At 38.3% G+C, this 22412-nt stretch overlaps 1 protein-coding gene across 4 annotated transcripts in view; it reads left to right on the top strand.

The window, feature by feature from the left end:
- The window catches only part of TTC29 (tetratricopeptide repeat domain 29), a 106989-nt gene that overhangs the window by 11757 nt on the left and 72820 nt on the right, over positions 1 to 22412 (top strand). For all 4 annotated transcript variants that reach the window (XM_083457425.1, XM_083457423.1, XM_083457422.1 and 1 more), the window contains exons 4-6: positions 328 to 411; positions 13283 to 13506; positions 18657 to 18842. In XM_083457425.1, the coding sequence (XP_083313551.1) occupies positions 328 to 411; positions 13283 to 13506; positions 18657 to 18842 (494 nt within the window). The remainder of the gene's footprint in view (positions 1 to 327; positions 412 to 13282; positions 13507 to 18656; positions 18843 to 22412) is intronic.

Below are 22412 nucleotides of genomic sequence, written 5' to 3'. Positions count from 1 at the left end.
GAAGATGCACATTTACTTTGCAATCACTGCAAAACATGGAGTCCAATAAGGTTTATTATTTATGTACTAAAAGTGAAAGTCATGAATAAAAGGAGCCTTTTGCTAAAGCCAAGTGTACTTTTCTACAAAATAAAGGTCTGAATTAGCTGCAGACCCAAAAGGTAAAGTGATACTTGTACATGTTGATAGTATGTGTTTGATAAAATACTTTGTCAATATTTTAATATTTATCTGTCTTTGCTTGGCAAAGGTTAATACATAATACATGTAGCAGATTTTGATGTTAAGTCACCTCACTGTTCTTTAATTTTTTTTATTTAAATTTAGGATGCATTTGATCAAAGGCAAAGATGCCATAGATCGTTATTTGGCCACGCATATCAAAGGATTGTCAAAACAAGAGGCTGCTGCGTAAGTAAGGTCTTTCTGAGGCATTTTTATACTGAAAGTTTATTGTTTTCTTTCTTTCTAGTCTTATTCATTGAAATCTAAAGTTCCTCAGGCAATTTTCTGAGGAACATGGCATTTAAAAATTAAAACTGATATTAAATAATTATGTTTCACTGCTACTTATCTTGCATATATCAAAGCTTTCAGTTCAATGCTTGTGTTAATTCACTGATTTACCAAAGTAGATTTGCAGCATTTAATTGTTTGTCAGTAATTAAAACGTATTTTTCTTCCTTGGTTTTTGTAAAGCCTCTCACTTAGGGCTGAAATTTTACTTTCTGAAATATACTGTTGTGATTTGCAGTACTTAACTCTATAATGTTCCCTGGTTCTCTAAAACCCACTGTCCAAAGTCAGCCTGGGGGAAAGTGCAGTTTCCCACACAGTTTACACAGCAGAATCACTGCCGTTTCTACATAGTGTTTAAAAACAGTTGTATGCATAGCAGCATTTTGATGTACGTCATTATCCCAACTTTTGCCCTTGTTTTGTCTGTGACCCTGGAATTAACTTCGTAATTCAGGAATTGCTACCTTAGGGTTCAGTAGTGTAGTTGCAGGCAGAGTTTGCCTTTGACTTGCCAAAGAGAATTTTATTGAAGTCTAAATGTGATTCTTTTTTCAAGGGTAGATACCTGGAGGAGTTACTGTCTGATCGTCTCCATTCTCCCCCTCCTGAATATTCTTTATTTCATGTAACAGTACCCTTCATTCTTATTGTGCAAGCTCATTCACTATAGGTATCCAATCACTAGCTTTCTCATTAAAGCAAGACAGGTGAAAAAAGACTAACATTTGAAAGTGAGAGAACTATTTAAAAATACTTGCTAGGGGCAGCCCATCATATGACTTCATGCTGAAGGCCCATTCAATTTTTGATTCCTTGCTGCTGGGATCTGTTTAGGATTTCTGTGAAATCCAGTGTAAGAACCTGAATTCATGCGTCTGTGATTTTTGCGGATGCCAGCTTCCCTGAGTCCATCTGTAAGTGTGGCACTCTGGCCCCTTTTCCCTCTCCTGTCCCTTTTACTGGCGAGGAAACTTCTGAAGTACTGCCACATTATTCACTTCGGTCATGCTTCAGATTGGAGGGCACAGGACAGAGAATCTCCGTAATTTGGAAAAATAATTTCTTTATAACATGTGTTGATAAATCACTAAAGCTGCAATTGCACTGCAAAGGGTACCAAAATGCAAGAGTAAATTCTGGACTGCACAGTAACATTCTTCCTTTCCCTTTATATTATTATGTGCTATTGAACATTCAGAAATGAAATTGTTTCAAAACAATTAACAGCAGGCACTGTAAAAATATTACTTTTGGAGAAAAGAGTTGAAATATGACATTAGAGATAACTCTTTGGAAAACACACCCAAAATCTCCTTGTGCACAGTTGTGCTGTTCATTTAAATCTAACCAAAATAAAGATCAAATGCAGAATATTAAAGTAGATTAAGAAGTGCTGATAAATTATCCTAAAAGCAATAGGCCAGAGCATTGTCCCTCTAGCTGCAATAAAGGAAAGAAATCCTATTTCCCACCACAAATACCATTGGTGCCTGCTCTGTTTAGCTTTAGATGCCTATTAAAAACCCTTACTGACATTCTGAAAACTTTAAATATTTCACAATTAACAAAATGCAGTACAGGTATAGAAACATAAATTAAATTGGTACCTGAGTATAACAGGCAGAGATAGGAGCCCATAATGAAATAAAATGTAATTTCGGGGATACTAAATTATGCCAACTGTGTCCTTAAGGTTTGGTACAGTTGAGAAATACCTGCTGAATGTGCCTTTGTTTTAGTGTTCCTTATATCTTCAGTAGAAGTAGAAGAGTGAAAGACTGCTTATACTCAAACAATTAAAAGTTAAGTCAGCTTTCTTATAAAAGGCACATAGTACAGTATGATGAGTACATAAGAGCAGCTTCCTAATGTAGTGTTATGAAATCGAGCATTTTTAAAAAAGTAGAGTTCTATCCAACTGAGCTGCTCACTGATGTTAAAACTTCTGTCAGAAGAATGAGGAGAGAAACCATTTTCAGTGATTTCCCCTTCCCACTCTTCATCCCCACATGCCCTCCCTAAATCTGCTGCAGAGGAGAAAACTCAAAGTGCATGAGATAGGGGGTAGGTTGGTTGGTATGGATTGCCAAGGCACAGTTCACATATTACCTAGATACATGGCTTCTGCATTCTACCAGGCAAGGGAGAAATCCTCTCAGAGTTATGAATCTTCTGCCACTGCATGGAGAACCCTCGTTGTGAACTGGGGCTTAAGCATTAGATGCTTATTTAAGTTGGCTCAGCTCAGCTCACCAAATATAACTCCCTGACTTGAAATAGTAATCAATTTGCATCACTTCTGTTCTGCCTCTCCTACTGCACCTAGCCCACTCAACCCCTTGCTTACCCCATTACTTCTCTCCACCTTCCATTACCTGCACATCTCACCAGTGTGTCTGTACAGGTGTATCATGTTAGGGATGGCAGAAGGCAGATCTGTGTTTGGGGTGATCTTCCAGTAGTTCAGCAAGGGTTTCTGACTGTCAGCTGGCTAACAATAGCAGCAACTAACATTGTCCGCTCCCCCTAAAAAATAATCGGTGGCTGAAAAAGGACACTAGGGGAAACCCGAAATGGATTTAACTTGTTTGCTTGGCTGAGAAAGTGCTCAAAAGCCCCCTGTTTTTTTTATATATCCAACTGAGTTCTAGTTCTTTTGCACCTGGTTACAATTGCTAGACATCAGAGTTCTAGGAAAGAAAAGTATATACCTAAACACTGATATTTGGCCTGTCCCATACTTTTGGGGATGGGGTATTGTCATTATAATCCTAAACACACAAGGGAATACTTACAACTGAATGCACTGAAACTTCTATTGAGTAAACATTCACAGGATTGTACTGTGTCTCACCTTCTTTAATATCTGTGCCAGACAACTTTTAAAGCATTTATGAAAAGATAATTTAAAAGCCCTGAAGATCCCAAAATGGAGCGATGCATAATCAGTTTCAACTCATCTTTGTCACCACCCTTAATTGTATATATGAAGCTTTAGAAATTAAGAACCTTTGTGTGTAAAGCAGTTGCTGGAAGATCTAATATAACTTTTTCTTGATATACTTTTAAATCTTCCTTCTTGAGAAAGACTAGCTTATTAGCATTTTATTTGAGTTGATAGAATATTTTTTCCTAATGAAAAAAATTAATATTTGAAGATCGCTTTCAAATCTCCTCTCATTCTCCTCTTTACCAGACTAAACATACCTAATTCCCACAACCATTCCTCATAAGACTTGGTCATCTTGGTCGCCCTCTCCTCTGCCCACATTCCAGCTTGTCAATATCCTTCTTAAATTGTGGTGCCCAGAATTGGGCACAGTACTCTAGGTATGGTCTGACCAAGGCAAAATAGAGCAGTACTATAACTTCAGGACACTAGACTTTGGTAGATGCAGCCTAGAAAACCCTAGCCTTTCTAGGCTGCATCACATTATTTTCTCATGTTAAGCTTGTGGTCTACTAAAACCCCAAGATCCTTTTTACATGTACTAATGGCAAGCAAGGTGCTCCCATCTTATATCTGTGCAGCTGGTTCTTCCTGCCTAAGTGTAGAACCTTATCTTTGTCCCTGTTGAAATTCGTTTTGTTAGTTTGGCCCAGTTCTCCAATCTTTTCAGGTCCTCTTGAATCCTGATTCCTTCTTCAGCGGCATTGGCTACCCCTCCCACTTTGGTGTCATCTGAAAACTTGATGAGCATCCCTTCAATAGCTTCATCCATGTCATTTTTAAAGATGTTGAACAACAAGCCCAGAACAGAACCCTACACCACCCCACTTGCCACTTTCCCCCAGGATGAGCAGGAACCATAGTGAGCACTCTTTGGGTTTGGTCAGTCAGCTACAAACCCACCTAACAATTATCTCATCCTGTTCACATTTTACCAGCTTCTCTACAAAAATAACATAGGCGACTATGTCAAACGCCTTACTAAAATCAAGATACAGTAGGTCCACAGCATTCTCCCGAGCCACCAAGCTTGTAACTGAGCATGTTTGGTTCTCATTCAATTGTATTGGGATTTCTCTCTCTCTATAAAAAAGTACTTATGCAAACATACTTATCCTAAGCCTGCTGATGCTTCATTCTTGTGGAAGTTTGGTGGGGGTTCCATTTTGGCGACATAAGGCTCCACAGTTGGATAATGTATTCACTATATAGTGAATTCAAAATTAAAATTTGTTTACTTTCTAAACTCCCCACTGATATGATGCTGTCCAAGAGAAAAAAATAATATATGTTATAGACAGTATTATAAGACACAGATTTGATCTTTTTTAATAACACTGACATTTTTAATTTTGTTTCAATGTGTGTTCCTCTTTTGTCTAAATAATTCCTAATAATCTTGCATGTTGTGACCAAAGTTTTATGTTTTTATGAAGCAATACTCTTTTAGAATTATATTCTCTTCGAAAGAGAGGAGGGAAGTGAGTCTTTTATTCAAATCAGTGGTCTCTCCACACTTTGATTTGATCTGATATATATGGTGTAACTAGAGAAAGACGAAATAATAGGAATGCAAGGGAAATGAATAGTTTACCGTTCATGAAAAAGCTGCCCTACACATTTGGAAGAGTTTTCTTGGAAAGGTTAAAAAGTTCTAATCAACTTCTGTACATTATGTAGAAGTTCCATTTTCTAAACTCTGCAAAAGAAAGTTTCATATTTAATGGGAAATCATGAATAATTCCATTTATTATCTACTTCCTCCTTTCAAAGACATGATCTGGATAAAAGGCGGGGTGAATAATTTCAAAAAATACAATACATTTTTAATGGGAAGGTGCAAACTACAGATTCTCATGACTATTAGCAAGTGTAGAGGAAACAGAATTTTACTTGCAAAAACTCATCAGATTCTTGCAAAGATAAAATACAAGACATTATTTAATAGAGAAGAACGCTGTGAACTGAAGTTAACTTTGTGTAACTTGTTTTTGCTGAGTTTAGTCCTATTGTTTTCTAAACCTTTCTTTTATCAATAGTTCAACAATATTTAATAGGAAATATAGGGCAAAAGTAAACAACTGTGTTTTATTTGTGGTGTGCACAGAGATACTATGAAAATATTCAGAATGTAAAATGATACAAAATGAGAAGTGGGAATTTCATTGTCCTAGAATTTATAGTGAAGCTTCTTTCTGAACTCCGTCAGGCTCTGGCTCTCTCTCTCTCTCTCTCTCTCTCTCTCTCACACACACACACACACACACACACCCCGCAATTAACTGCAGTGGTACCTCAGGTTAAGTATTTAATTCGTTCCGGAGGTCCATATTTAACCTGAAACTGTTCTTAACCTGAAGCACTATTTCTAGGTTAGCAGAGTCTGTAACCTGAAGTGTCTGTAACCTGAAGCGTCTGTAACCCGAGGTACCACTGTAAGTGTGTGTGTGTGTGTGTGTGTGTGTGTAAGTACACACACACACACAGAGAGAGAGAGAGAGAGAGAGAGAGAGAGAGAACACACTGAAAACCAAACATGAATTATAACTTTGATGTGCTGCATATGTATTTCCTAACTTTTTTCTTTCAATGTTCCCGTTATGAAGCAGAGGGAGACTAGTAATGTCCTGATTTGAAAGACAATGGTCGTGTTCAGAAGTAATGAAAAACTATGGTTATGAAAATTAGCATGCATAAGCCTTGGGCTTTTATGCTCCCCCTCTCCTCCCTCCCTCTATGCATGAAAAGAGTCGTTAAGACAGATCAGTTTGTTGAGTTTGGACTTGATGGAGAACTATTTTGAGTGTTAAAAAGCGAAAGCTTTCAGTGCGTTTTTTCCTTGCATGCTAAGGGGTATGCAAGCCAATGCTGGCGCAGGCTTGTTCTGTGAACAACAATACATGGTTTGTCATTTCATCTGAACTCAGCCAATGAAACAAAGCCGCAAGCAATTAAGGTACTATTCCTGACGTGGTGTTTTTTAACCTTTCAAGATGCCTTCGCCCCAGTATGGTTCCCCTTTAGCACATACATAGCCCAACAAGACAACAATGAGAATCCGCCAACAGCATACAAATCAATCTGGCTAACCTGATCCAAAAATACACACACACACACACAAAAAAAACTCTCACTACAGCCAACCAAAGACAACCAATCACATCCTAGGCCACCCCCAACCTCTCTCACCACCACTGCATGCAATACTAATGTCTCACAACAAATGAAACTGATCTGTAGACAACACAACTTGAAAAAAGAGACAATGCATGTATTTTTGTAAACTAAGAAATCTTTAATAAAATATATTTTTGAAAAATAAATAATTGAAAGGTCAATTTGGCTTCCTACATCTGAATGTATTTGGAATATCCTGCTTGTTAGGACACTTGCTTTTGTTCAAAGGGATGATCCAGTATGAAATGGTTTTCCTAAAATTTATAAGCAAATTGTATTCTTCACCACCTTAAGTGGAACTGTGGGTTTCTTTCACACTTCATGTGTTAAATTAACATAGCTTAACTACAAAGATGTTATTAGCAATGACTGCTGTTCCGAATTGGTCACTGTTCTTGTATATCTTTGGCCTTTTTATAGAAATGTTACAGACTCAGTGTTACACCTTGTTTTATGTTTAACTCCTTCTGTAGGTACTTTGATTTCTCTCTGTTTGTCATCTAATGATAACACATCATGCAACAGAAATAAGCTCAAGTCCACAAAGATTATGCTACACAAAAATTCAGTCTTTTGGGTGCCACAGGAATCTTTTTGTTTTTCTTTTGTTAAGTTACTTTGCATTAATAAAATATGATACGTTCCTTTATTAAGTGAACATATTTAAACTTCAGAAACATGTATTTCTCACATCAGCAAACAGAAGTAAAAAAGAAGTTGATTTTTGTGGAGAATAGCATTTCCTCCCAGTGTTGATAAATAAATAATACTTTCCCCCAGTATTTCAAATTGAATTGGCTTAATGTTGGAATATTCTAATACAAGCTGTTTCTTATGTTTTAATAGCACAATCCTATCCATGTCTATTCACAAGTAAGACCCATTAAATTCAATTGAGTTTACTCCCAAGTAAGTGGGTATTGGTTTTCAGCCTAATCATCTACTTATCCCAATTCCAAAGGATTCTAGTTGGAATTAAGTTTTGTTTGTTACTGCTGGGGCTTTCATGCGCATAATGAAAAACTGACAGATAAACAGGTTTCAAAACAGAAGTTTCAATTTACCTGTGTTAGCAAATGATACATTCCCTAATCTGCAGTCATTTCATCTGTGACTTATTTAGGATGGTTACTGTTGATAGGTTCTTCTTTCTCTGCATTACTAAATTGAGATGCATGTATTTACAGATTAAAGACATTTTACTGACATATACATCTTCAAACATATTCCTGACATCCAAATGGTTAATTTAGTACAAACATCATTGTCCTTCTCCTGTAAAGGGGAATTTATAAAAAAATAAACAAATTAAAAGAACAAGGGTAAAGCAATGTAAAAGGATCAGAATATTGTTTTATAGTAAAATATTCAGAATTGCAACAGAAACAGTTGGCATTATGCTGTTTATAATTACTTAATTTCTTTTTAATCCAATAATGTACAGCTTTTTTACAATAATATCCCTTGAGGTGTGGCTGAACTGCATGTCTACTAAAAGTGGCATAAGATTTATGAGACTGAAACTGGATGCTCATATTCAAAATAATATCTCTCTGTTTAATTGTTCTGTTATGAAAATATCCAGCAGTGTTTGGAAGTTAAAACAATGTTATCAGAAGATTGTATATGCTCACTATAAAGCCTTCTAAGTTTGTTGAACAGTCTTTTGTAAAAGAAATTAAGCAATATAAAAAAGTATATTGTAGTGCTTGCAATGGCCCATTGGTTATTTGGTTTTAATTAAATTTGTTTCAGAAATCACAGAAATCACTAAGACCTTGAGGCCACTTAAAGAGATCTCTGCTTGAAGCTTGCAGGTGCCTGTTACAGTTACCTGGGGGCTGTTTAAGGTAGAAGTGCAGGTTGCAGCAACAAGAGCTATATTTTTATGAGAGTTCTGGGGCTAAAAACATATCCAGGTTTCTCCTGGAAATGTAAGCAACCACTGAAGGAAACAACAAGAAGTCATAAGTATTTTATTTCGCTCTTACAAAGAAGGGATCCTCCCTTTTTAACAACTTGATCTCAGTTTCATCTTCTGTCATTTAGTCACAGTTGTCAGGGTCTCGTAAGATAACTTATTCAGGACCCAAGATGGTTGAGTCGAAAGACCCTTCTCAGTAGCTTATTCAGGCAGATGCCTCACAGAGTGCCATTAAACGTACCCGCTGGAAGAAGGAAAGGTCCACTTTATCAGAAGTTAGAAACTTGCATGCTGGAGCACATGAGTTTTCAAGGGAGAGGCAAATGGCAGAGATCAATTCATCTTCTAGTAGCCTCACTTGTATCCTCTACTGCTAGCTTCCTCCTTCATTTTGGGGGGCCAGCCTTTTGAAGCCACAGGCTCCACCTTCTAGTCCCAAAGTGGCTTGTTTGGTGGAGAACGATATTTGAAATGTGCAGAGCTCTTGCATAGCTTTCTGCCCTTTAGAATAGGGAGGCTCATCAGCTGAAAATTACTCCTTAGCCATGGTTAGGTCTGAGCTCTTCTTTCCATCATCAATTTGGGTAGTTTTGAGGGTCACAATCAGGCAGCATTGCATAATACTCTGGCCTTGTGGTAAGTAATGAAAAAAGGAAAAGGAAAATCTTTGGGTCCCCAGAAATCTTTCCCTGAACCCTTTACTCAAAAGCTAGTCTTTCTGCATAATAATAAATGTTATGCAGAAAACTTTAGCCAGCTAAATAGGGAAGAACAAATATGTAGATGTGCTTCAAATAACAAGCTTCTAGTAGTAGTTTGAAATCGTCCCGGGGGGGGGGGGGGTCAAAGCATCCCATTAGGCTATAAAAATTATATGAATGTGTATTACAAGATTTGCCTTAAGGTCTCACTGCAGTGTCCTAATTTAGAAATGGTTAAAGAGTTCTTAGGTTATTATTTTGGGAGTATTGATCAATACAGTGTCGCATAGTTTCAGCAAACGGTCACGTCATAAGCTTGTGTTCACGTTGAGATCAGTGGGAAAACTCTCATTGATGCTCTGAATGTGAATCACACACAATGCACTTTGTATTTACTTTTGTTCAACAATGCTAGATTGTGCTGCGTATCACTTGAATAACCAGATTTAACTGCAATATTGCAAAATTTCCAGCAGATGCCCCCAGAGGCCATTCTACCTATTGAAACGGTGTTTTTAAACGCCAATACCTTTGAATTTCATTTCTTCCTAGAACAATATGATGCTGATTAGAATTTTCTAATTGGAACAAACAGCATGGTTATAACAAAATCTTTGCCGTTTCAAAATCAGCTCTGATAAGGAGCATAAGAAATAAGACAGATGTTCAAAACGATGTTTTAGAAGTAAGAATCTCACTTGTAAATACATCATGTCAATAGGTTTCTTTGCATTTGGTGGCTATCTGTACTTCCTCCCTGTAAAAGCCAGAATATCCCAAGTATGAATAGATTTTGGGGCTATATATGAGTAATTTCGCTTCTATCTACTTTGATGGTATAGGTATAATACAGGATCATTGTCAGTTGGTTAAATCCTATCAATAAAAACCATGGGGATAATTTATTTGATTAAATTGTCAAATTAGAGACAATACAAGTTTTTTTAAAAATCTCATGTTCTGAGCTACCCATTATTTGGCTGATCAATTGCTCCATCAGGACATTGGCTTATGCTTTATTGCGTATCCTATACAGCCCACTCAGAAAGAAGAGAGAGATCATCCAGAGACGGAACTGGCACTGAGTAATATTTGTCCCCAAAATTCCAAAAAAAGAAAAAGATAAAACAAAGAGCAGCCTATAGTCCCTTTACTTTTATTCTAAGCATTTTGAACACCTGATCCTTTTTCAGTGTCTGCCTTTCCTTTCTTCAGAATCCTCTTTTAATTCCTTCCAGCCTGGTTTCTCCTCACATCACCCTGTTGAAATTATTCTCACTTCAAGGAAGCTTCTGCCCAGCTGTTTATTATGGACTTGGTACTGATCATGCTTCCATGTTTTTCACACTGTCCACATGATGTCGTCATCCTCAAATTGCATTGCAAATCAGCAACATGGCCGGGTAACATCATGGGCTATGCAGAAAGCCTTTGTGTACTAATCCATTGCTGAGAATAGATAGTATGTCTGGGAAGGGGGAAGGTAAACAGGCTGTCTTTCTGCTGACAGATTCAATACAGGTCTTTTGGTGGCATGTGTTTTCATAAGGGAAATAGGCATTCTCTATGGAATCACCTCTGCCCCTAAAATATAAAAGTTTCTATTTTGCCAATTGTGACTTATCCTGGTAATATTTGTTCTTATGCATTTTCTGAGACACACCTGTGTGCATACCCACAACATAAAAAGATAGAGCAGGGCAGGAGTAATTGAGGGGAGAAACAAAAAACCCCACACCCAGAATATTTTTCATCAAGCTCTCCTCCTCTGGTGTGGATGGGAAGTGATGGAATAGAAATGAATATAATGAGTGAAAAAACAAGTGTGTATGGACATTTGCATATCAAATGTGTTAGAACTGCCCCTTTCCACAATAACACCTCTGTGTCGAAGCACCCTAATTTCTGATAACCTTCTCTTAGCTAAGTATTAGGTTATTCTGACCTGCTTGTCTGATTTTTTTGATACTGTACTACTAATATTGTACCCTTTTCCTTGCTTTAGCTTTTAAGCATCCTGTTTTTGCTAGATTTCAGTCTGGGGCTGCATGTATTGCACAACTTTACTTCCACCTTCTGGTAATTGGCCATGTCACCGTTGCTAGGAGAGCACACTTGATCAAGCCAGAATGTCGTATGTTATCTCTTATTTGTCCCTTTTTAATTTACTTATTTCTTACCTGCCGACAGTGTATTCTATGGGTTAGGTAGAGTGAGGTAGAGATAGAGTTAGGTAGAGTTAGGTAGATCAGTCAGCTGATGCTAAGGAGCAGGATGGTATTGGAAGATAGGCCTTTGCCAGCCATATGGCCTGCTCTGTGTCCCTAAGCTAGCTTGCTATCAAGTGTCACCAGTAAATAAGCTTCAGCTGCCAACCTAGCTTGCTTGTGTATGTGGAAGGGGAAGAAGCATCAAATGCCTTGGGCCAGCCCTGTGCCTTTTTGCATGATATTACATCAGTTTTCCTTTACACTATTGTGATGTATTTTATTCTGCTAGGTCTTTTCTTTAGTTTTCTGAAGTTTCCTACTCTTTTTCTCTATCTCTGTGTCCAGTAGACCAAAAACTTTTGCAGACAGGGCTTGTCTTCAACTTTATTTGTTGTCCAGAGCCAGTGTGGTGTAGTGGTTAAGAGTCACGTAATCTGGGGAACCGGGTTCGCGTCTCCGCTCCTCCACATGCAGCTGCTGGGTGACCTTGGGCCAGTCACAGTCTCTCAGCCCCACTCACCTCACAGAGTGTTTGTTGTGGGGGAGGAAGGGAAAGGAGAATGTTAGCCGCTTTGAGACTCCTTAAAGGGAGTGAAAGGCGGGATATCAAATCCAAACTCTTCTTCTTCTTCTTCTTTAAAGTGCTTCACTAATGTTTGTTGTTGTGTATAGGTTTCTGGTTTCAGTAGTAAAAATGCAGTTACCATTGTCCTTGAAGAACTTGTTTATAAAGCGATGCAAATATCTTCTTGCTTTCTTTAGCAACATTACTAGTTAGTAAATAGCAGTGCTCTGTTCTGAAATTTACTTTGTATATAAAACCATATACTAACCATTAGGGACTGTTATCAAGTTCTACTGCTTATATTAAAATATGATCAGAGCAATGCTTTTAAGCAAAATCTGTTTCCATGCATGTTTCTAATGTTCAAGTGTATTTTAACGATACAATATTGAAGGGCAGCACTTTCTGTAAAATTGGAATTAACTGAACTTTTAATCAAAAAATCAACAATTAATATTCTACAGTTGGTTTGATGTAACATGAAAATGGCCTTACTATAGCAGAGTAATATGCCTTGAAATATGTACCATCTCTTGATAGTGTTTAATTATACATGTTTTAATATGAATATCTGTTCCATGTTTATTATTAGAATAACTTTGATATACATTCTTCATTGTATCTCTGTGGATATGTCATTTGGTTTTAAAATTAGGTGGAAATTATGAAACTTCTGTGTTACTAAATTAGTCCCAGCTGAAGACGGATATTGAACACAGGCAAATAATATGTAAGGAGTCTAGTTCTAACAAATACGATGTCAGACATTTTAAACCAAACCACCATAACCTCCAGCAAAACTATTTAACATATACATTGTTTTGACATGCAGTATATGCTTAGTTTCCCCCACTGCTCCCTGTTTTAAGTAAACTCTGAGCTTGTGTTCTAGTGAACAAATGCCGCAACGTTTGGGTAAGTCCCCCCGCCCCCCGTAGGTTAACTCAGTTGACCTTCATGGCTGATTTCAATTGCAGAACACTGTTATATTTGTAATGCAGTTCTAGTAGAAATAGTATTAAACGCCTACTGCGGCTTTCCTCTGTTGAAGACGCGTGGGCATTTACCAATTTAAAAAATGAGTTGGTGAAAGGAACACTTGTCACATTTTAATCACTGGTGTATACTGGTTGCGTGTGTGTGTAAGTAATATCTGTCTGTGTATCTTGATCTCTTTCAGTGGAAGTAGATAATTCACATTTAAAGAATTAAAACTGGCCTTTTTTAAATTCCCAGTTACCGGAATTCATACAAGAAGAACATCTGCATAGACATGCTGCGACAGGGTTATCACAAGTCTTTCGCCGAGCTCTTTACTCTGATAGAGCACTGGAATGCCTTGAGGGAGGCTGCAGGGCCTGGGTCAGCCATATGGCTGGAGAAGTCCCTAGCGGAACAGCCTGATAAGCTGGATCAGCTTCACCACTTCCTGACCAGGGCTGAGGCAGCCCTACGATCAGGTAAATAGAGGAATTCTGGGTAATGGAGCAGCAATGTGTGCCTGAGGGGAGATTCCAAATTGTTTCATGTATGAATTTGAAACATTACTGGGCTTTAGCACATTTCAGCCTTAGTCAACTGTATTTACAGAATAAATTGTGGGTAACACTGAATTATCAGACTTACAGTAAAATACTCAGGTGACAAAATGAGGAGTCTCTCTCTCTCTCTCTCTCTCTCTCTGTGTGTGTGTGTGTGTGTGTGTAAAGATGTCACAAGGATCCCATTGATAGATTTAACTAACATCTCAATTACAATCACTCTAGTGTTTTCCCTATTGTTTAGTTTTATGTATTGATTTTTAAAATTAAGTACTTGCTATTACATGCTTTTATCTAGCAATTAAAATCAGTTTGGTCTAAAATGGAAGACCCAGACTGTTCTGTGCATGATATTTCCCTACAAATTCCAGGCCTGAGTTCTTTTCTTTGTGTTTAAGAATGGGACCATGTCTGTTAATATTCTTTGATAAAGAATGTATCCATGTATCAGTTGTTGAATTCCTCTGATTGAAATTGTTGTATTGAATATGGTCCTTCTAGGCTGCAGTCTCGCATCCACTTAACACACCAATTTCATTGTGAAAGTAATTTCACTGTGTTAGTGGTGAAGCGTTGCAGCCATAAGACATAGCCCAATGGTTGCCATCAATTTAATTTGAATTAATTTTATAATGAAATGATTTTAGAATGTTGTAATATTTTATTGTTGTTAGCCGCCCTGAGCCCGGCTTCGGCTGGGGAGGGTGGGATATAAATTATTATTATTATTATTATTATTATTATTATTATTATTATTATTATCATATTTATTATTATTTCTGAGGAAAGGCCTCAGGACATGCATCAAGGGCATTAGTGTTCAGGAGAGGAAAGGACTTTGCATCGGATGGGGTCAGGGTGCAACAGGATTGGCTGTTTTGGAATGCATGGAATGGTGATCTTATACCCAGACTGCAGGTGGAAAGGAGGTTGAAGGCAGAGGCAGGACCTAAATATGGTATTTTGTCACAAAGAGTTTTCCATATTAGTTAATGGAGAATTCTGGGCACACTGTGTATAAGAATAGGGGCTGTAGTCCATTTAGATAATGTAGAAACAGGCAAAATTGCAGCAGCAAGAAAAGGCTGGTATGAATCAGAGTGAAGGGGAGCTTTGAATACTACATTTCATAGGATATGCTATCCAGTTTTAGATATTGTAGTTCAGTGTATGCCAGCAAAAAGCTTGCAAGCAACTTGTTTGCCATGTACTCCTCTGATATGGTTAGTAGACATACAAACAGGGCTAGTTCGTACAGAGTCATCCTCAGTAAATCCTCCTGAATGCAGAGTTAAATTTTATTTTACACAATATTGAAGTCCTAGTTTGATATCCCTATATATGATTTTCTCCAAATGGTTAGGAAGATGCCAACTGTATTATTTTAATGGCTCAGTCTGTCATGTTGGGAGCTAAGACTGGTTTGCAGGCCAGTCTAGGCCCAATCCGTAAAGTAATGACCACCTTTTCCTCCATCATGCACCCTTCCCACAAGTCTATGAGTTGCTGGTTATTCCCAGGTACAAGCTGGTTTACCCAATATGGCCTAAACTATACAACTGCTGAACTGTGAACTCTTTAATCTGCCTACCTTCTCAGAAGCCTTCATTTTACTCACAAGGTTCATCACTTCTGTAATGTTTCAGTTTTAGGCTTTCTGTTGTTAGCTTGAGGTTTAATTCTGAAATGGACGGACAGAAATTAAAACGACAGCTTAGAAAATTTGCAGGAAAATGAACAATTTTAGATTGTGTTTATAAAAATGTTCATCACATGTTGAAGACTGGCTATGTGGAAGACAAAACTTTTGTTTTCTAGAAAGTGGACTAACCCATGCTAATAGCATACTGTGATTGACAAAATTTTGTTTTGAACCCAAAGCATGCTGAAATATAATGTGGGCAATTATCTGGGAGAGCAGTACTATCACTTTTTTTATACCTGTCTGTGCAGTAGTCTAAACAATGTAAAGAGACAGGCTAAAATAAAAAAATGGCTCTGCTTTATTCATATGACTCCAGCACATTTGGCCGGTTTGTGTCCAAAACAATTATACTGAAACGGTTATCTTTGTGCACGACTTATTCTTATTCACTGAAAGGATAGACACTTGAGGGTCACATTAAAGTTCATTCAATCAGGGCTGCAACAGTAACAATAGTCAGCCTCAGGTCACTTCCATCTCTTGAGAATTCTAGGGTACTTACCTCAAGTTATTTGCATAATTTTACAGAACTCTGCAGCTTTGATATTCAGTAACAAAGAGCAGTTAAAGCTATCCTGTCGTATGTATTACTTTATTCCAATTAGCAGTCACTCCATTTTTTCCTTTGCTCTTTTTGATCTGTTTACATGTGATGTACTTTATGATACCATTTAATAGGTTTATTACTACTTGCATTCGTATCTGCTGACACATATCACATTAAAATGCAGCTGGGTGACTCTGAGGACTGGAAATGCAATACTGAATGTAACACACGTGTGTTTATGTGTGTCTGTGTCTGTCTGTGTTGCACTGCCTCCGAAGTGGACATGGTGGCACCATTTGATTTAATATTTGCATGGCAGGCTTGTCTTTAGAGCTAGAATAGCCTCCTTGCCCTTTTGCTCTTTTCTCCCTTATACAGTACTTCTTAAGGAGACAGCATGAGCATGAGCATGTAATTTCATTTTCTCAAACTAGTTTCAGAGAATAAGCACTCTTCCAAGCAGTGACACTAAGGTAGATGGGAAACTCCATTACTTCAGGAGGGCCTCTAGGAAGGCAAAAAATAGCTGCTGCAAACCATTCCATTCACCCAGTAAAGGAAGACCACAATAAACTTGACCAAGAGAGACAAGGGAATCAGTCAAGTGAAGCTTGAGTCCTGACTGCCAATGAAAAGGTGCATTTGAATGGGGGAGATTTGCTCCAATAAGTACTGTAAACAATAACATTCTGCCAGAGCAGTATGATTTTCTCATGATACCACCAGATATTCCTGCACAAAATATACCAAGCTACAATATGATTATTTGTAAAAAGGTAAAGGTACCCCTGCCCGTATGGGCCAGTCTTGACAGACTCTAGGGTTATGCGCCCATCTCACTTAAGAGGCCGGGGGCCAGCGCTGTCCGAAGACACTTCCGGGTCACGTGGCCAGCGTGACATCGCTGCTCTGGCGAGCCAGAGCCGCACACGGAAACGCCGTTTACCTTCCCGCTAGTAAGCGGTCCCTATTTATCTACTTGCACCCGAGGGTGCTTTCGAACTGCTAGGTTGGCAGGCGCTGGGACCGAACAACGGGAGCGCACCCCGCTGCAGGGATTCGAACCGCCGACCTTTCGATCGGCAAGTCCTAGGCGCTGAGGCTTTAACCCACAGCGCCACCCGCATCCCTTGTTTATTTATTTATATGCACACCTTAAAGCTGTGTGCAGGGTGGAGTATAATAATCATGCCAGAACTGGTTCTTATTAGTTGTGCTTCACAGGGAAACTGAGATATGAAAGCTAGGAGCTAAATGTCACCTGAAACCTAGGTTATGGCCACTGCAACAGAACGTCTAGGCACTCTTTTGTATAACAAGAATGCAAAGATGAAAATGAATGGACTGGAGCTAAAATCTTATATTCATTTTTTCACATGGTCTAGTCCTCATCTGAAGACTACAGAAAACAAGACCATACTTCCCCTGCCCGCCCCCCATATATTCTTATGAGGGTCCCTTCTCCAGTCCTCAGAGAGTGGCAGAAAAAGGTCCTCCTTTCGTTCCAGCAGTGGCCGTTTTAATCTGAAATCTTAGGCGCAGTACTGCTCCCAGAGCTCAGAAACTGCTCGCATTAATGAAATTCCCGGTTGCAAAATGTGCCTAGAACAATGGGAGTTTGGGACGCTGTGGGGCGGATGGGCTATACTATAGGAATTTACTTCATTGTGCCACATAAATTCATCTTGCTATCAGAGAATATTAGGTTCATGACAAGGAAGCAGTCTAGCCAAAGTGTAGAAGAGATTGTGTTGAAATTGGTTTTTCAGAACAAATTCACTTGTGTTTCTATTTCAAATGCACATCTATTTGATAACATTTGATTTCCTTTAAAATTATTATTATTATTATTATTATTATTATTATTATTATTACCTGCCTTTCACCAGCAGGTCCCAGAGCAGGTTGCAGCAATTTCAACTTCAGCATTAAAAACAGTTAAAACAAATTACAGGCAATGACAGTTTTGCGCAGGGGTTACGTTCCTGACCCTCATGCAGGTTGGCAGGGTTCGCATAAGCCTGCTGCACCCTGTTATGCCCCATTACGCTTCCACCCCTGTCTAATTCCCTTTTCCAGCCCCTTCCAGGTTGCAGTGAGGTGCACGCATGTTGTCGCAAGCAAATTGAATGTGTGCAAAACTGTTGTTGCTTGTACAGTAGCAGGAACGAGGTTGGGTCCTGAAAACCCCCATCTCAGATGTCAAAGGCCAGGGTAAAGAGGTGCCTTTCCAACATCTTCTGAAAGCCAAATGGTGAAGGTGTCAGACACACCTGTGTATAGAGGGCATTCCACAGCTTCTCTATATCCTCAGGCAGCAATATTTGAAATTGATCCAGTACGGATGGAACAGACTGTGTATTCTGAACATAAGAGAAACATTATGCCTCTCTGCAGGGTTGATCTTGATGGGAGGCTGAATGACCCTGAAATGGAGATCTGGCTCCAGTTGCAATTGTGTTTGCCAGTGTGATACTTATATTTTTCCCTATAAGTGTAGATGGCTGCTGTTAAGGCATGTATTTAAGGGCAATGTTAGGCTTTGAACTTCACCAGCTTCCTGACCTTTGTGATCCCAATTTCTTGGGGAGAGAGGTTTTGGCCCACCTCCGTCTAGCTCAGGGGCATGTGTGAACTCTTAACAAGCATTTGATCTACGTAAATACTGCCCAGAAGGGATAGAGTCCAATGAGATCCATAGAAAGAAATTCAAAGTCTTGAATCTTGCGTATTTGTTTTTAAACTTAACATTAAGAAAGTAAGCATAGCGTATATTTTATCACATCTTAAGATTTAATTACTTTCTTTTCACTGAAGAATTCTATGACGAGGTGTATTGTAACCAGCTGAATTTGGCCTATTGCTTCAACAAACCAGAAGACAGATGGCTAAGGAATTACTTCTATGAACAATGCTACAAAACTGCTCAGCTGATTAAAATAGATGGCGGAAGAAGAGAAGCTGAAGCACATTCAAATATGGGCCTTGTGTATGAGGAGCAAGGTAGGTAACAGAGAATATAATTGATTGCATTGAAAATTATTGGCAAGGTCCCTCAAAATCTGTATGTGAGCAATAAGGTTGTAAGGTTGTAGGATGTGGCATCTGATGCAGAATCTACCAGTTTGGGTGTATTTGTTTTCACGTGCTTTCTGAGGGAATTTTATTATCTTTGCTGAAGTGACAAAACCATCAAAATAGCATAAATTCTAGTGACCAGTAGTTAGAACTGTGTGCAGATGACGACTCAATGAACTGTTTGGTAAACACCAATTTTGTTTCTAAATTTTGTTCTTAACAGCCATGGAATCTACAAATGCAATTACTAAGTAGCATTGCCCTTTATACAAATCCAGAGTTCACATTTTCTTGTGTTGATTAGTGTGTGGCAATACTGCACATATTTCTGTTGCGTTATGGCTAAAGAATTCTTTATAATGCCAAAAGCTGATGCAGACTTGATTTTCGTTGGTTTCATTTTTAAACTGTTTCACCTTTCAGAGATCAAAAATGAAGTTACTTTCAGAAAATTATATAAAAATTAATATCTTCAAAGATTCTTGCTAAGTGGGACTCTCTACCCTTATTAACCCACTGCCTAAACTCTGTTTAATGCATGGTATGAGAAAGATAATTTAATAGTTAAATATATTTATGGCAACTTTGCATGAGATACCAAAAAATGATACACTCCAAAGGTCCTAATGAAACCTTGTTCAGAAGAAGGCTACAGAGGTTTTCAGACACCTCCCATTTACTGAAAAATAGCAATGGTGTTCAGTCTGTTCTGATTGGAAGAAGCACCAAACCTGTTTTTAATAACATTTTATTTTCACAGGAAAGTGAAGCATTGTGAAATAGAAGTAGGAAAATTCTGATTTGCTCTGAGGGAGTAATTTGTGGCTGGAGCATCTATAGGATTCCTTCACTTAATAAAAGCTAAAGGAATTCAGCTACAAGACTTAACTGTAGGAAATGATTGAAGGAATGTGAATTATTGCATTCCATATAGATTACTCCTTTCAGTACACTTATCTTTGCAATAGTCTACGTAACAGTGGGATCTGTTTATTTCAGCATGGAATTCCTTTAGATGTTAGTGCCCTTTCACAGAATAAAAATGCCAAAAGAACAGATAGTATATTAACAATATAAATAGTAGCAACACTTTAAAACAAATAATATTGCAGGTCAGATACTTCACACAGCAGTGAAAAGCCAGAAATGAGGGGTGAGGCAAGCAATCTCTAGGGAGAGAATTTCACAGTCTAGGATGGCCACAGGAAAGGCTTCCTTTCTCATTCCTGTTAACCTCAACTAAAAAAATGCAATAGTAACCTATTCAGAAAAATTAATGATTGGGCAGATTTATACGGATACAAGGAGTCTTGTAATTATCTCTTACTAAGCCATTTAGGATGTCTTTAGATTGAGCCCAGAAACAAACCAGAAGTCAATAGTAGCTATTTTAACAAGTGTGTGTGTGATCTTAATGAAAAGCCTTATTCTGCGCCAGCTATAGTTTTTGGACACATTTCAGAGGTATCCTCATATTCACAGTACATTGCATTAGTCTGGTCAGGATGTGTAACTAAGACATGGATCACCATGGCCAAATTGGACATCTCTAATGAGCATAGCTAGCCCTCTAATGAGCATAGCTAGTCTCAACTGACACCTAAACATAAGGTTCGAGCCTGAGTCAAAATTACAAACCAGAGTCTTAAAGAGGACTGCAATTCCATCCAGACTTTGCATTCTCATATCAGTCATGCTACTCTGTCTTGCTTGGAATAGCCTTCAATTAATTCACCTATTGACAGCAAAGTGTACCTATTGGCAGCCAAGAAATTACTGTAATATTTGTAGAGAAGTATTGTGTGCCAATGTAATGCACTTCCAAATTTATATTCTGACAGTGTTTTAAATCTTTTGATTCTGTATACGCTTATGTGGTAGGAAGTCCCACTGAACTCAGCGGAACTTACAAATAGGCATAGGATTTTGCTGTTAGGTACATTCAGGTGGCAACCCCTCATTGAAGCCTATTTTAGAATTACATTTTCACTTTGGAAAGTTGTTACCAGTCTTCCACCAAAATGCAGTGACCCAATTCATGCGTAACACTGAGCTGAACCATGGCTCAGCATGAACATGTGAGCTCCCAGAGGGAAGACTGCAGCTGTTTTGCTCCTTCTGAGGCATCCTGCTGCATTGCTGTGAGCAAAGAAATGGGTTGACTTGGTGCATCGCCGAAATCTGGGCTCCTGATTTGTTTCACTGCAGGCAAAGCATGAATAGTTAGCAAAAGAACAAACCTTGGCTACAGCTTGGGGTTTGGCTATTGTGAGTCAAACCATGAGCCCAGGTTCACATGATACTCTAGGTGAGGCTTCCTCAACCTCGGCCCTCCAGATGTTTTTGACCTACAACTCCCATGATCCCTAGCTAGCAGGACCAGTGGTCAGGGATGGTGGGAATTGTGGTCTCAAAACATCTGGAGGGCCAAGGTTGAGGAAGCCTGCCCTAGGCCAAATCACAGTTTAGCTCACAGTGTCACAGCAGTAGCTGGACCAGAGGAAGAGCAAAGCAGGCACGATTTCTTCTCTGGGAGTCCATGCGCTCGCACATCCGAGCTAAGCCATGGTTTAGCTTCGTGTTATGTGCAAATCAGGTCAGCAATAGTTTCATAGTTCCAGTTGCATTAAAAATTAAAACCATTTTCATTAGCCTATGAAGTTTGACTTGAGAGGTCAATGTGAGAGTTTCTGCAGTATGTTAATGTGGAATGTCTTTGGAGACTGGTACAATTCCCTGCCATTCCATGACCAGAGGGAAGCACCCATAAATCCAGAATGACAAGTCTGAAGAGCAGACTGATGGAAATACTTATTGGATAATTCAGTTCATCTCTATGCAAGCACAGGGTTTTGCTTCCCGTACAAAGATTGTAATCTTATTACACTGAAATAATATATTGCTATAGGTATTGAACTGACAGTTATTAGCTTGAATTGATTCCACATTGATTATTTGTATCTTCAATTTAAATGAATAGGATGATGAAATCTACAAATAGGCCTATGTGACAAAATGATATGCATGCTGATGAACAAAAGTCATATTGTTGTTAACCATGGTAAAAATGCATACATGCTTGCAGTTGAACTATAGTGGAAATTGGAACAAATTGAAAGGATTTGTCATGCTGCATTTACTTATACTGTACTACTGTTTGGCTTTTTGTTACAACTATATATTTATGTTTTAATATTAGGGAGGGGGAAAACAAGAACAAATCTCCCTTTTTATAAGACTTTGTGTAAACATTTCTTAAACAAATAATTTAGATGGAAGCAAGTATAGCTGAATTAGCCCTGTATGAATGCCTTTTCAGCATTCTGGCTAACACACATTTTTAGTAGTATTTTATAACTGTAGTATTTTGTAATTATTTTTGTTTTCATAATTTTTAACTTACTTTCAAAAATCCTAGAAATATAGGGAAATTGTAGCAGTTTTAATGATGAAGCTTTTTCATTATACCTTCTATCATTTTAAGTTTAATATCTT

This window comes from Podarcis tiliguerta (assembly GCF_965153285.1).
Source record: "Podarcis tiliguerta genome assembly, chromosome: 9".
Taxonomy (NCBI): Eukaryota; Metazoa; Chordata; class Lepidosauria; order Squamata; family Lacertidae; genus Podarcis; species Podarcis tiliguerta.
This window is presented reverse-complemented; position numbering and strand designations above follow the sequence as displayed.